Source organism: Genypterus blacodes, unplaced genomic scaffold (genome assembly GCF_046128005.1).
Source record: "Genypterus blacodes isolate CSIRO-AG114 ecotype Tasmania unplaced genomic scaffold, CSIRO-AGI_Gbla_v1 ptg000024l_1, whole genome shotgun sequence".
In the NCBI taxonomy this organism is placed as follows: domain Eukaryota; kingdom Metazoa; phylum Chordata; class Actinopteri; order Ophidiiformes; family Ophidiidae; genus Genypterus; species Genypterus blacodes.
Window position 1 is genome coordinate 1,059,596 of NW_027466837.1, and position 12,905 is coordinate 1,072,500.

General features: G+C 47.5%; 1 protein-coding gene across 1 annotated transcript; it reads right to left on the reverse strand.

The window, feature by feature from the left end:
* Positions 1-680: 680 nt before the first annotated feature.
* Positions 681-1,769, reverse strand: LOC142992909 (POU domain, class 3, transcription factor 4-like). The gene has a single exon (XM_076143464.1). It carries the CDS (start codon positions 1,767-1,769, stop codon positions 681-683), a length of 1,089 nt encoding a protein of 362 aa, XP_075999579.1.
* Positions 1,770-12,905: the final 11,136 nt, after the last annotated feature.

Consider the following 12,905-nt stretch of genomic DNA (forward strand, 5'->3'; position numbering starts at 1 on the left):
GTGTTATTGTTATTGTCGTGTTTCAGTGCGGGTCCCTCGGTCACATGGAAACCTGTGATTCGTCTCAGTGATTCGATTCTTTTGAGTCCATCCGGGAGAGAAAAATAAAAAAGGTTCGTTCAGATTTCATTCACAGATTCGTTCGGTGCCGTTTGCCGGAGCTGAGGCGCGGTGCTGCTCTCAGAGGTTCTGGTGGACTTGGTGAGAACATTTCGTCTCCATTTGAAAGAGATTAAACTATTTGGCGCAGCTCTGCACGTTGCCAATGAGCCGGAAGTGTAGGTTTCTTACGTAACCTCCTCTGGATCGAGCTCAGCCCGGTCCATTCAGTGTGTGTGTAGCACCTTACTGAACGGAACTGGCTCCAGAACCAGAGCATTTTTGGTGGATTAGCAGCATGTGAGGAGAAAACTAAAGGCCTTTTGTTTTGTTGTTTCCCTCCAGCTGCTGCAGTTCTGACTTCATCAAAGTTGCAGCAGAAACCCGGATGGTTCTCTGAGGGCCGAGCTGTGCACCGGAACCGGTACCAGCACCGCTGTGGAGCAGATCCGGCATGTGGGGACCTCTGGTGCTCCCCGTGTGAACTGCTGAGACCGAGCCAGAGAGGGAAACCAACACGGAACGAATCGGTGAATGGAGGTGAACGAAACCGCGAATCGTCCACGGAGGGAGCGGGACTATCAGAGGTCGTGGCACGATGAGGCGTCTCCCGCGCTCCCGCCGTGAGAATACGGTCCGTCATGCGGCGGCAGCTCCCCAGGCGGAGTCATGCGCTTCTCCTTCTGCCGCCGGTTGCAGAACCAGACCCGCACCACCTCCTTCTCCAGCTGGAGCGAGTCCGCCAGCGAGGTGATCTCCTGCGCGGAGGGTTTGGGACACTTGAGAAAGTGCGTCTCCAGAACCCCCTTCACGCTGACCTCTATCGACGTCCTCTTCTTCCTCTTCCTCCCCTGAGCTGCTATCTTGTCTATACTGCTGGCGCTGCCTGTGGTCGAGTCCGCCTCCTCCAGCCACTTGTTCAGCAGCGGCTTAAGTTTGCACATGTTTTTAAAGCTCAGCTGCAGCGCCTCGAACCTGCAGATGGTGGTCTGGGAGAAGACGTTCCCGTACAACGTGCCGAGCGCCAAGCCCACGTCCGCCTGCGTGAAGCCCAGTTTGATCCGCCGCTGCTTGAACTGCTTGGCAAAGTGCTCCAGCTCGTCCGAAGTCGGCGTCTCCTCGTCGGAGTGGTCGTGGCAGTGGTGGCCGCCGAGGTCGCTGTGCTCGGGGCTGAGCGTGTCCCTGAGGCCGGGGTGCATGCCTTGGCCCTGGGGGTTGGCCGGGGGTGTGAGCCCGCCGTGGTCCAGCATGCCGTTGACAGTGAAGCCCGTCTGGGAGTAGATGTTGATCTGCTGCCCGCTGGTGATTGAGGAGTTGTGGGACACCGGAGTTCCCCACGCTCCCGGGTGGTTGCCATGGTTGTTGTGATGAGGGGAGTGATGCGCTACGTGCGGGGAGCGGTGATGGATGATACCGAGCTGCAGGTCCTCTCGGCCTGGTTTGACGTCCTGCTGCTCCAAAGAGGCCGACCAGGGGCTGCCCTCCGACAAACTGCTCGCCCACTGGTGCCCCAGAGGGTGGCCGTTGCTCTGGACGCTCTGCAGGTAGTCACTCTGGAGGAGCTTCTGGTGTCCTCTGAAGGGACTGGCAGGCTGCATGGCCTGGCTGTCCGGGTGGATCATGGTGCTGGAGCTGAGCAGGGTGTAGGGGCTGGAGGCAGCTGTGGCCATGCTGGCTGCTGAACCCCACTAGTGCTACTGAAGGGAGGGAGCAGCTCAGCCTCTGACATCTCCCTCTCTCCGGAGCCTCGGCAGCAGCTCCGGTGACTGGCAGCCTCCGCGCCCACTCACACGCCGACTGTGACGCAGCGACGGCGCGCCTCAGCCAATGGCGGCGCAGGTGTACGAACCCTCCTCCTCTGGAAAGGACAGGAAAGGGTTACAGCCAGTCGAACCGGAAGTGAGTCGGAGTGCTGGTCCAGTGGTTCTGGCTGTGAGACGGTGTGCGTGCGAAGTGCAGTTCCTGTTTATTAATTAAAGTTTCCAACTGATTTACGCAGGAGTTTATTGCTGCTCCAGTCACCCTTGGGTGCGCGCAAAGGAGGAGATTAAAGCGCAGTGCCATTCCTCAGACGTGCCAGCACTTCATTTAGAACGATACAATCAACCCAAGAGCGGCTCTCACTGCTAATTATTAACTTTTAGGAGTCGATTTCCTGAGGTGTTTATAGGCTGACACGCTTCAGGATAGAGACCCGGAGCTTTTACGCACGGCCACTCCATTACGCACAGAATGAGTCTAAAGCCAAATGACAGGAGACTCAGAGGAAGACGTGTTTTACTTTTAAACGTCATTAGTTTCAGTCTTCCATAGTCCCACTTTCATGCCACAGATGAGCTTTAACAGGAAGTTACTCCTCTGATTCAGGCCAAACTCACTCGGTACCTCTTGGATAATTAAAAGGACACATTTCTCCAGTAAAACTTGTTCATGTTTTCATTAGGCACCCAGAGCGCCTCTCTTTAAGAAGCTCGACAGCTCCTCACAGAGTTGAAAAAGATCTATCTGCATATTTGAGAGGTAACTTAGCTGCGTAATTATATTTGCCATTAGAAGATCGCGTCCCGGTCTCCTTATTGGTTTGGAAATTCCATTAAATATATTGCTCGGGCTCCCAGGTTAAGCTTGATTTAAATTTGCATACATTTTCATACATTTAGCAGAAATAAAAGAAGGCTGCAGCCACCAGAAAGTCATTAAAGAGAGCTGAGCCGAGGAGCAGCCGAGGGGGAGCCGGAGGAGCAGCAGGCCGGAGCAGGTGAGCTTGGATGTGTGGCCGGGGCCGGCAGGGGCTGGACCGGCCCCGGGACAGAGAGAGGGCTGAGGGGGGAGGGCGAGGACGGGACGCCGCTGTGTGTGGAGCAGCACGCTGAGCTCTGGATCGGCCTGTGCACGGAGAGAAATCAACACATTTAGGTCTTTTTGTGTTTATTTCTCCATCCGGGTCTTTGTAAAGTCAGTGGAAGTCCTAGTTGTTAATGTTTTGATCTTGTTGTTGTGACACTATGATGTTAGTGTCCCAGTTTGTAGAAGTGGATCTGTTCACATGGGGCTGGGTGAACTCTAATAACGCCACGATTCATAGAAGTTTATGATATTTATGACACAATAGCTGCGATATCTCAGCTTTATTTACATATATGTGTCATTTAAAGGCATAAAGCAGATTGGTTTGGAGGAGGAATTATTCTGCTTTGGCTCAGAAACTCTAAGGATTCTGGGTCTGAATAGTGATGATGATGATTGTTTAGGGAGGAAGATTTTTGTGGCAAAATTAACCTTAAAATCCCTTAAAATCTCCAGGTTTCCTGCAACAAAAGTGTGTGTGTGTGTGTGTGAGGAGGGAGGGTGTGTGTGTGTGTGTGTGCCGTCGATAGTCTGAGTTTCTAAGTGTAACAGATGCTTGTGTAGAAACGCTCCTTGTGCTGATTCCTTTTATTCGCGTCGACATTTTTCTGCCGTCGAGCTGGTTTCCATAGCGGCGCATAAAAGGCGAATCCCCGCTCCGCGCCCCAATAAAGAGCCCATTGAGAGCCGCGCCGCGCCGAGCCGAGCCGAGCCGCGCTGCGCCGCGCTGCGCTGCGGGCAGACGCGCACACACGAGCCGCTGAAAAGTGCCGCTTTATTCGGCCTTTGTAGAAAATTAAGGTTTGTGTTTGTTTACTGTGTCAGTTTGCGAGGCTTCTTCTTCTTCTTTGGCTCGTTGCTGGTGTTGTTTGGTGTGAATAAATAAAGAAGAAGAAGAAGAGTGAACATGTGAGCAACAACAACCCAACAAATCAGGGATATTATTTTACCAAAAAACAGTTTTATTTACGTATTTTTGTGTTTATTTATATTTTAAGTTTGTGTTAATTCTGTGATGATTAAGTGGTTAAGAGGGACATACACATACACATACACATACACACACACAGTTGTGATTGTTATGGAGAAAATTAAACAAAAATCGGTTTGAATTGGCTTTAATTTGCCTGAATCAGAGAATATTGATTTATTATTATGATAAATAATTTAAATATTCTCGTGGACACTTTCTGGTTTCCTCCTGCAGAGTTTTTACTCTTTTAACATTTCATTCTGCACTTTAATACACAGTTTCCCTTTAATAGATGCTCCTTTTAAAAACGTTAAATATTGAAGAATTCATCCTCATTCATCCATCATCGTCCCGTTTCCCTCAAACCGGAATTTTGTCGCTGTTATTTTGAGTTTTTAACACACTTGAGTTCCTCCGCGGTGCAGATAAATCAGGCTGAATCTCCCTTTGAGCCCGGGGGGCCTCGGGGCGGGAGGGGTCACGCAGTGTCACGACCCCCGCTAACTTTTTCCCATGAAGCCTAAATGATGCAACATATCAGAGGTGAAGTTTAGATCCAGACTTCATCTCTCAGCTGAGCTCAGATCTCAGGCCTCACACACGGAGGAGGAGTGTTTACGTTTATATGCATACATTCATTCATTTATTTATGTGTTGATTAATTTATGATTCGTTAAATGATGAAGGGAGTAGTAGGGAAAATAAAAATGTAAATTGCGTAGAATTTTCTATAATTTGGTAAAATTATGCAATATATGCAAATCAATAAATGTGTATATTTGTAATTTTTCAAAGCTCTGAAATTATTTCTAAATAATTTTAAAATACCCATCTCTCATATAATATATTATATAATTTTTCTATTTATTTAAATCATAGCTGGATAAATAAATGAATAAATAAACGCGGCGTTAGACCCTAAATACTTCCGGTTCTAGGAGGTGAATTATGGCGCTTTACGAGTAGGAAGTGAATCTTTGTTTCATTTCATTTCTGCTCCATTCACGGCTCAAATGACGCTCAGACGTCACGTAGATTTGTGTTTTAATCTTAGAATAAAGCGCGTTAATATTCGTGAGGCCTCCCGGTGTCTCCTCTCGGGTTAGACGCAGTTGTCCGCTCATCTTTGACATCTGTGACGCGCTGCTGCGAAAAATCGATATTTCCATTAGTCCGTGACGCGGCTAATAAAAGGCCGTGACACAGCGTTTAGAGCTCACACACACACTCTCACACACACACACACCGTCTCACTGACAGGCCGTTTGTTTTCACGATAAACTGCCGCCGAAACAAAAACGCGTTTCTGCTCGTCACATGGAAAAGTGGCGGTTATATATGTGCAGCTGTCAGTCGTGACTCTTGCTTGTGTGTGTGTGTGTGTGTGTGTGTGTGTATGAAGGTGTCCAGCAGGGGTTTAGTGTAGGAAACACACACCAATGAGTGAATGTATATGAAGCTGAGTTCATCCCATGAGAGTGCGCAAGTGTAAATGTACATTCATAATGCATGAGGCCCAGTGTGTGTGTGTGTGTGTGTGTGTGTATCTGTGTGTGTGTATCTGTGTGTGCGTGCGGTCCTGCATGAGAGAGTGACTAAAAAGTGACTTCACCATTATCAGTGAGTTGTCACGAGGCTCTTTCTGCTCTATAATGTCACATTTATATTTGTTTACTTCATCTGGATTGCAGCGTTTGGCTCAGCTGTTGTTAATCCTCCTGGTGTGTCGTTAATCTGGACGTTTACGACACATTCCTTCGACTTTATACGCAATAAATCCATCGCGGCAGCAAACAAAACGCAGTTCACGCCACTTTCCACGCCATTTCCCCTCCACCCCGTGTTTTCCCGGCTCGTGAGCGTGGAGATTTAACGGATTATCAATTAACGACGGCGATGATCAGATTAGATCTTAATGAGGTTTAATGAAGGAGGAACCTGGGCTCACCTGGACTCAGGCGGCGAGATCAGATCATCAGGAGTGTATGATCGATGGATGACGTCATTGATCTAAAGAAGCCTCATTTATATTCCTGTGACCTGTGAGCAGAGACAGAAACACACACTGCAGCTTCAGTGTGTGTGTGTGTGTGTGTGTGTGTGTGTGTGTGTGTGTAAAAGGTAAAAGAGGCTTAGAAAGATAAGAAGCTTACACACAAACATATTCCAGCCTCTGCATTAAGACGTTTGACTCGCTTATGTAGAATCACATATAAGCAGCAGATGAAGGTCAAAGGTCGCGGCGCTGCTTTGTCTTTAATCCCCTAACGTGACATTCATGGAAGTGGAGGCGTTCCATTTCAAACACAACTTTACTAAACTCTCCTCTCTGCTGCCTCACCTCCATCACACCGAGGCACATTCAGATTATATGGGTTTTTCGCTTAATTAGAAAATGAATTCAATCAAAACATGAAGCCTCCGGTCAGTGTGTTAACTCTGTGAGCACACACACACACACACACTCCGGCTCTAATCTCAGTCTGAACGCTGCACAAGTGCGAGAAGATTTGTTATTATTTCCTAGAATTTATCTGTTTGTTCCTTTTGTCCTCCCCAAAGTTTATTCTCTCTCTCTCTCTCCCTCTGTGTGTGTGTGTGTGTGTGTGTGTGTGTGTGTGTGTGTGTGTGTGTGTGTGTGTCTCACAGGTGCTGTGTGTGGAGAGGCTATATTGTCGCTGGGTCAGTGAAGGAGCCACGCTTGGTAAAAAAAAAACTGCATAACATTACCATCTGTTACACTTAAAACTGCTCTCAAACACACACACTCACACTCACACACACACACACATGCGGCACGCATGCATGCACGCACGCACGCACACACACACACACACACACACGCACAGACACAGTATCTAAAGCAGAGTGAGGAGAGTCTATAGAAATGTATCGTTTGCTGTCCAACCGCTCCTCTACGTCCTCGCTGTCCTGCACAGAGACACAGGAGAGCTGAGAGCTGAGAGAGGACCAGAACCAGAACAGCTGAGCAGGAGACTGAGAGCTCTTCCTCCTCTTTTCGTCCTCTCTTCTTCCTCACAGTTGAATTTCACATTGCAAATCCGCGAGTTCTCTTCCACAGCTAAATAACCAACTAACATACTTTCCCCTGTGGCCCACAAACCTACCCACACACACACACACACACACACACACACACACACACACACACACACACACACACAGTCCCTCTGAAGGAGCAGGCGGAGCTGGCAGTTGCACATCTGCATTTCAAACACAGACTCTCTGGGATTCATTATTAATTAGCCTGCTGAGCCCTGGAGGACTGCTGATGCTGCCATCACACACACACACACACACACACACACACACACACACACACACACACACACACACACACACACACACACACACACACACACACACACACACACACACCTCGTGACCCCTTTGCCCTCTCTGTTCTACAGTTGGAGTTCTCACCAGAATACAGAACCGCACAGGAGCGTCACTTTGGATCTGCGGCTTAATGTAAGAGATGATGAATTACCAGAGATGATGTTTAAATGAGGCCGGGCTCAGTGTAGCTCAGGCGCAGTGTGTGTTTGTGTATACGTGTGTGTGTGTGTGTGTGTAGTGTTCTGAGCTGCATACCATCACACAAATAAATATTACGCAATTCCTTTGTGTTTGTTTTATTCTTTGCAGCAGCTATTTACGGGAAATACGATTGTTATGTTTTGCCTCTAATTTATGTGTGTGTTCCTGCTTCTGTTAGTGTGTGCGTGTGTATGTGTGTGTGTGTGTGTGTGTGTGTGTGTGTGTGTGTGTCCTCCCCCCCTCTGTGCATTAACCTCCAGCAGCAGTAGAAGCAGATCAGAAAGACACACAGCGATTATGCATGTGGAATGTCTCCAGGGTCCAGAGAGAGACATCAAACACACTGAGGCAGCTAGAGAACGCTGCGTACACACACACACACACACACACACACACACACGTCACTAAAGCAAACAGGACAGGATGCAGTCGCACACATTTGGGCCCATCTCTGCGTTTGATGTAAAGATGAGGTCGTGCTCTGCCGGCTCTGTTATTTAAAGTGTTTTGGTTTTAAATGGCGACTGTTAGATTCAACGTACGGCTCAAACAACAGACGGACGCAAAGTAAACGGAGGGAGAAGAGCTCACATGTAAGAGAGCTGAAGGTACAATGAGGAAGAAACTCTCCATTAGGCATAAAAAAGCCTTAAAAGGAACAAAATAAAGGAAAAAATACTCAAGTTCATAACCTTTTCCTTTAAGAGGCTTATTTACCTCCTTAGACCCTGTGTCCTCGACGAGGACATTACATTTTTCCTTCCCTACCCCTTATATGTAAATCATTGTGCTTAAACCTGTCGTCTTCCTGTCTGGACATTTTCCACTGCCCCTTTAAATTTGTCTCTGTGTGTAGATTAAAGATGCAGACACATTAAAATCCATCATCACTTTAAAATAATGTCATTTTTGTATTGTGCCAATAAAGCATAGAAATTAAAATCTAAAATTAAAATCTGAAAATAATTTGAGACATCATGCAACTTTTCAGGCAACTTTAAAAACAATAAACTGAATTTTACAACATTAGAATGAGAAGAAAACTCAGAGGTACAAAGTTTTTCATCCCAAACTTTTTTTTTTTTTAATTTCGAAAATTTTCAAAAATATTTCCTAAGTAATTGCAGAAAATTCTTCACCATTTGTCTCTTTCTTAAACATTTGCATAATGTTTGAAACACGTTTTAAGACACTAAATAGCTCATATTAGTTCTGTTTCCCTCTGTGAGCTCCAGGAAGTCAAAGAGCCTTAACTCCACACACAATACTGTATTTAATGTACTTAGTTACTTTCCCCTGTGGGTTGTGTTACCGTGGCGGCTGTGTTGAGGTGTTTGGCCTGTGATCTCCACACGCACGCACGCACGCACGCACGCACGCACGCACGCACGCACGCACGCACGCACGCACGCACGCACGCACGCACGCACGCACGCACAGCACCACTTCACACCAGCTGTGATTGGCTCGCTTCAGGCTACCGAGCTCGGCTGTGATTGGCTGAGAGGCTCTGGCAGTGATTTTGGATGTAATTGCGTAATTGGGACAGGACGACACCATCATCACCTTTGACCTCTGAAGTCGTCCCGTTTAGGCCTCACGGTGGCTGAGGCCGCCGATCAGCTGTCACCTTATATCTCTATTCAAACAGGTGAAAACGCCGCCCGGGCCAGAAAACACACACACACACACACACACACACACACAATCCCGGAGAGGATCAGTGCCTCTTGAACCAATTGGATCAGTTTCAGAGCCGGTGGGTTTGCTCCTCGGACCTCTGCAGAGCACTCACACACACGCGCACACACGCACACACACACACTTCCTGGTTTCCAGAAGAGAATGGCGGGCACAGAGCGCTTCTCCACAACACAGCGCGGCCTTTGTTAGGCGTGTAAAGAAGAATCCGGGCCAATCCAAGGATCTGCACAAATGTTGTTACAAGTTCTCGCTCGAAAGGGAATTCTCCTTCCCCTCTCAGAGCGCTCCCCCTCGGCCCGCTCTTTCATTCCCAGGAATGTGCTTATGATTTTTGGTTTGGTACCAATTCCACCTGGAGTCTCAAAGGGAAGAATAACAAATATGGGAAACATTTAATCCAGAATAATATGTTTATCCAGAGACCTGTGGACTTGGGAGGAATGGACCCCCTCTGATGTGGTCTGCTGCCAGTGTGCTGTCCGCCGACGTGCCCGCGCCTATGTGCGAATGTGTGTTTGCGCATGTGTGTGCGGGTCGCCCGTGTGTTTGGGTTGGACGTGTGAGACGGGTGAAGAGACCCTCCACCCCCTGGGGCCAGGAACTGTGGGTGAGGAGGAAGAGAGGTCTGACACACTCTCGGGTTTCTCCTGCGAGTGTGAGTGAGTGTGTGTGTGTGTGTGTGTGTGTGTGTGTGTGTGTGTGGTGCAGATACAGGATGTGACCGAAGCAAGACAGCAAAGTCAGACGGACTCGCAGTGGAAACCCGCAGAGAAATTTGCTTTTCAGATGTGAACTTCTGTGCGTTCTCGTCCTTTTTCTGTTCGTTTGGTGTAAATGTGAAGAAAACGCTCCTCAGCTGTACTTCAGACTTTAACGTTCACGTTTATGTGCCACGTCCTGTAACATCCAGTCTGCACATCAACACACACATACCTCCACTGCTGCTACTATGAGCAGGGGCGGATATAGAGAGTTGGGGGCCGCAGGGGGGCACACTCAGGTTTTTGGCCCTTTTCTGCTGTTTTCAAGTAAAATGTTGTTGTTGTTCTGTTAAATCTATGAAATAAATGTAAACAAAGGGGCAAAACATGAATCTAAAGCCAGAGTTTACAGATCATCTTGACACTCATGTATTATGTGGGGTAAAAAAAACAAAACAACTATTTTTTATCCTGAAATCTGATGGAAATTCAAACACACAGAGGCTCTAAAACACAGATGTAGTTTTCAGCTACAAACTGGCCCTGACTGCAGTTATTCATTATTGATTGGATGTTTATGGATTCCTTTTTTTAGTCTTTATAAATAGAGAGGAATCATAAAGTGACACTGTTCAGCACGAAGGGTTAACGATGACAAATCTGACAATCAGTCGAGAAATCTGAAGGTTTGGGCCGATTTTACATCAATTCCATCCAAACATAATTGTGTATTTAAAGCTCTCGGCCTGTTAGCTGGGGGCAGATGCCTTCACTTCAGACGCCCCTAACTACCAGTGTACTATACATACTGAACCCCTCTCTCTCTCCCTCTCTCTCCCTCTCACTCTCTCTCCTCTCCTCTCTGGCTGACTCCCTCTCTTCTCCTCTGAAAGAAGCTCTTATTGTGGCCATGTCAGCTGTCTCAAGGGCATCCAGAACAAAGAAGCTTTTCACCCCTCTGCATATCCTCTCTCATCCCTCAATCTCTCACCTCTCACACTCATTTCTCTCATCCTCTCTCCGTTCTTTCGGCCTCCTGTATCGTGCAAAACCCCCACATTTGTGCCTCTTTTTTCCCCCTCTCTCTCCCTCTCTCTCTCTCTCCTCTCTTTATCTCATTCTCCCTTTGGCACTTTCTCGCCGGTGATATGCAGCTGCAGCAAATGAGATGATGGCTGATAGACCTGCAATGTTAAAAAAAAAACAAATCCCCACAGGCTGCTCCATTTGGTGTCCGTGTATCAGAACTGTGGCATTAGCTACAGTACGCGTGTGTGTGTGTGTGTGTGTGTGTGTGTGTGTGTGTCTGCATGCACGCGTGTGTGTGTGTGCGTGGTTGAATGTATATATCTGTGCCTGGCAGAGTATGGAGGAGAGCGACGCATGAAGGCGGCAGCAGCTGGTGGAGATACACAGTGTCAAGACAGAGAGAGAGAGCGAGAGGGAGAGAGAGAGGAGGGGGGCGGTGGTGTTAGCCGGGGTGGGGTGGGGGTGGGGGGGCAGAGGATGACTCCCTGGCCGACTGCGTGGAAGGGGGACAGTGGAGCATAACAAACAGGATCCACCTTTCTGCTTGGCTAATTTTCCCCATTAAAACAGCCCAGCAGGAGCCTCAGCAGTCCACCAGCTGGAACAGAGGTTATTTTAGTGCCTGTCTTTCACCAGCGTGTGTGTGTGTGTACGTGTGTACGTGTGTGTGTGTGTGTGTGTGTCACTGGCATCTATTTATGTGAGTTGGAGGTTTGGGGAAGCATAAAGATCTTTTCCATAGGAGCGGATTCAATTCACTGATATTAATTTCCTTCTCTCCACTCATGCATAAACAAAGAAAATCTCCCCGGCTGTCTGCTGTGTGTGTGTGTGTGTGTGTGTACACATGTGTGTGTGCTGGGTCCTGTCGGCGGCCCTGTAATGGCGCTAGGGGGCCTCATATTGATGTATGTGCCTATATTTGCCCAGTCATCTCTTTATGTCGCTAAAGTCATCAGCAATCCTCTTCTCTGTCTCAGTCAGATCCTAAACTAATCCCCAACCCTGCTACTCTGACAAGTAAATCCCTGATTTTAATGCATGCACACACACTCCATCTTCCTCCCTCACCCCCTGGTCACACTCCCCGAGTCTTAAACACACACACGCATGCACACACACTCGTTTTGCGTACCTGTGTAAAGCGCCTCTGTCCTTATAGAGCAAAGCGCACTTTGTATGTAAATCACCGCCGGGTTGTCAAATTCTGTTGTTAAGCACAAAATCCAAGTGGACGTTCCTCTCAGAGAGGAGAGATTGACAAAACAAGGAATCAGACATTAAACGAGGGAATAGGAGGAAGGAGAGAGAGTGACTGACGCACGCACCGATCACAAGCAGGGAAAACACAGCAGGCAATAATTTATTATGTAAAATGAAATTGTGCATTCCAGGTGTGAGAGACACTTCAGGGTCACAAGACGAGCCAACAACCTTTCCCTTTAAGAGGTTTATTAACCTCCTGAGACCCTGTGTGCTCGTACGTGGACATTACAGTTTTCCTTCCCTAGCTCTTATACATCAGTGTGCTTAAACCTGTTGTCCTCGTGTCTGGACACTTTCCACTGCCGCTTAAGTGTTTTCAATAGCAGAAATGTGTTTTACTCTTTGTGTTCTTATGTAGAACACAAATGATTGCAGGGGATCTTCAACCTTTTAAAGGAGATGGAGGCTTTGACAGCAGTTTCATCCAGGAGGCAGGGACGAGTCTCCAGAGACACGTCTACCAGAGGGGACCGCTCCTCCGAACACAAGCTGTTGCTGCTCATTGTGTCCTAAAGTGCTGTAAGTAAACAATATGGACGTCATCTAAACTAACAAAGTGATGTCATCGAAACTAACAACTGTTTAAATAATGTATAAATATGACATCACTGTTGTAACACGTTGGAAGAAAGTCACGTTACATTAGAAAGTAAATTTGAATGAATACTTTTTATTTTTGTATTTTTGAATAAAGAATACAAAGGAAAGTTAGCGAGTCTCATCGT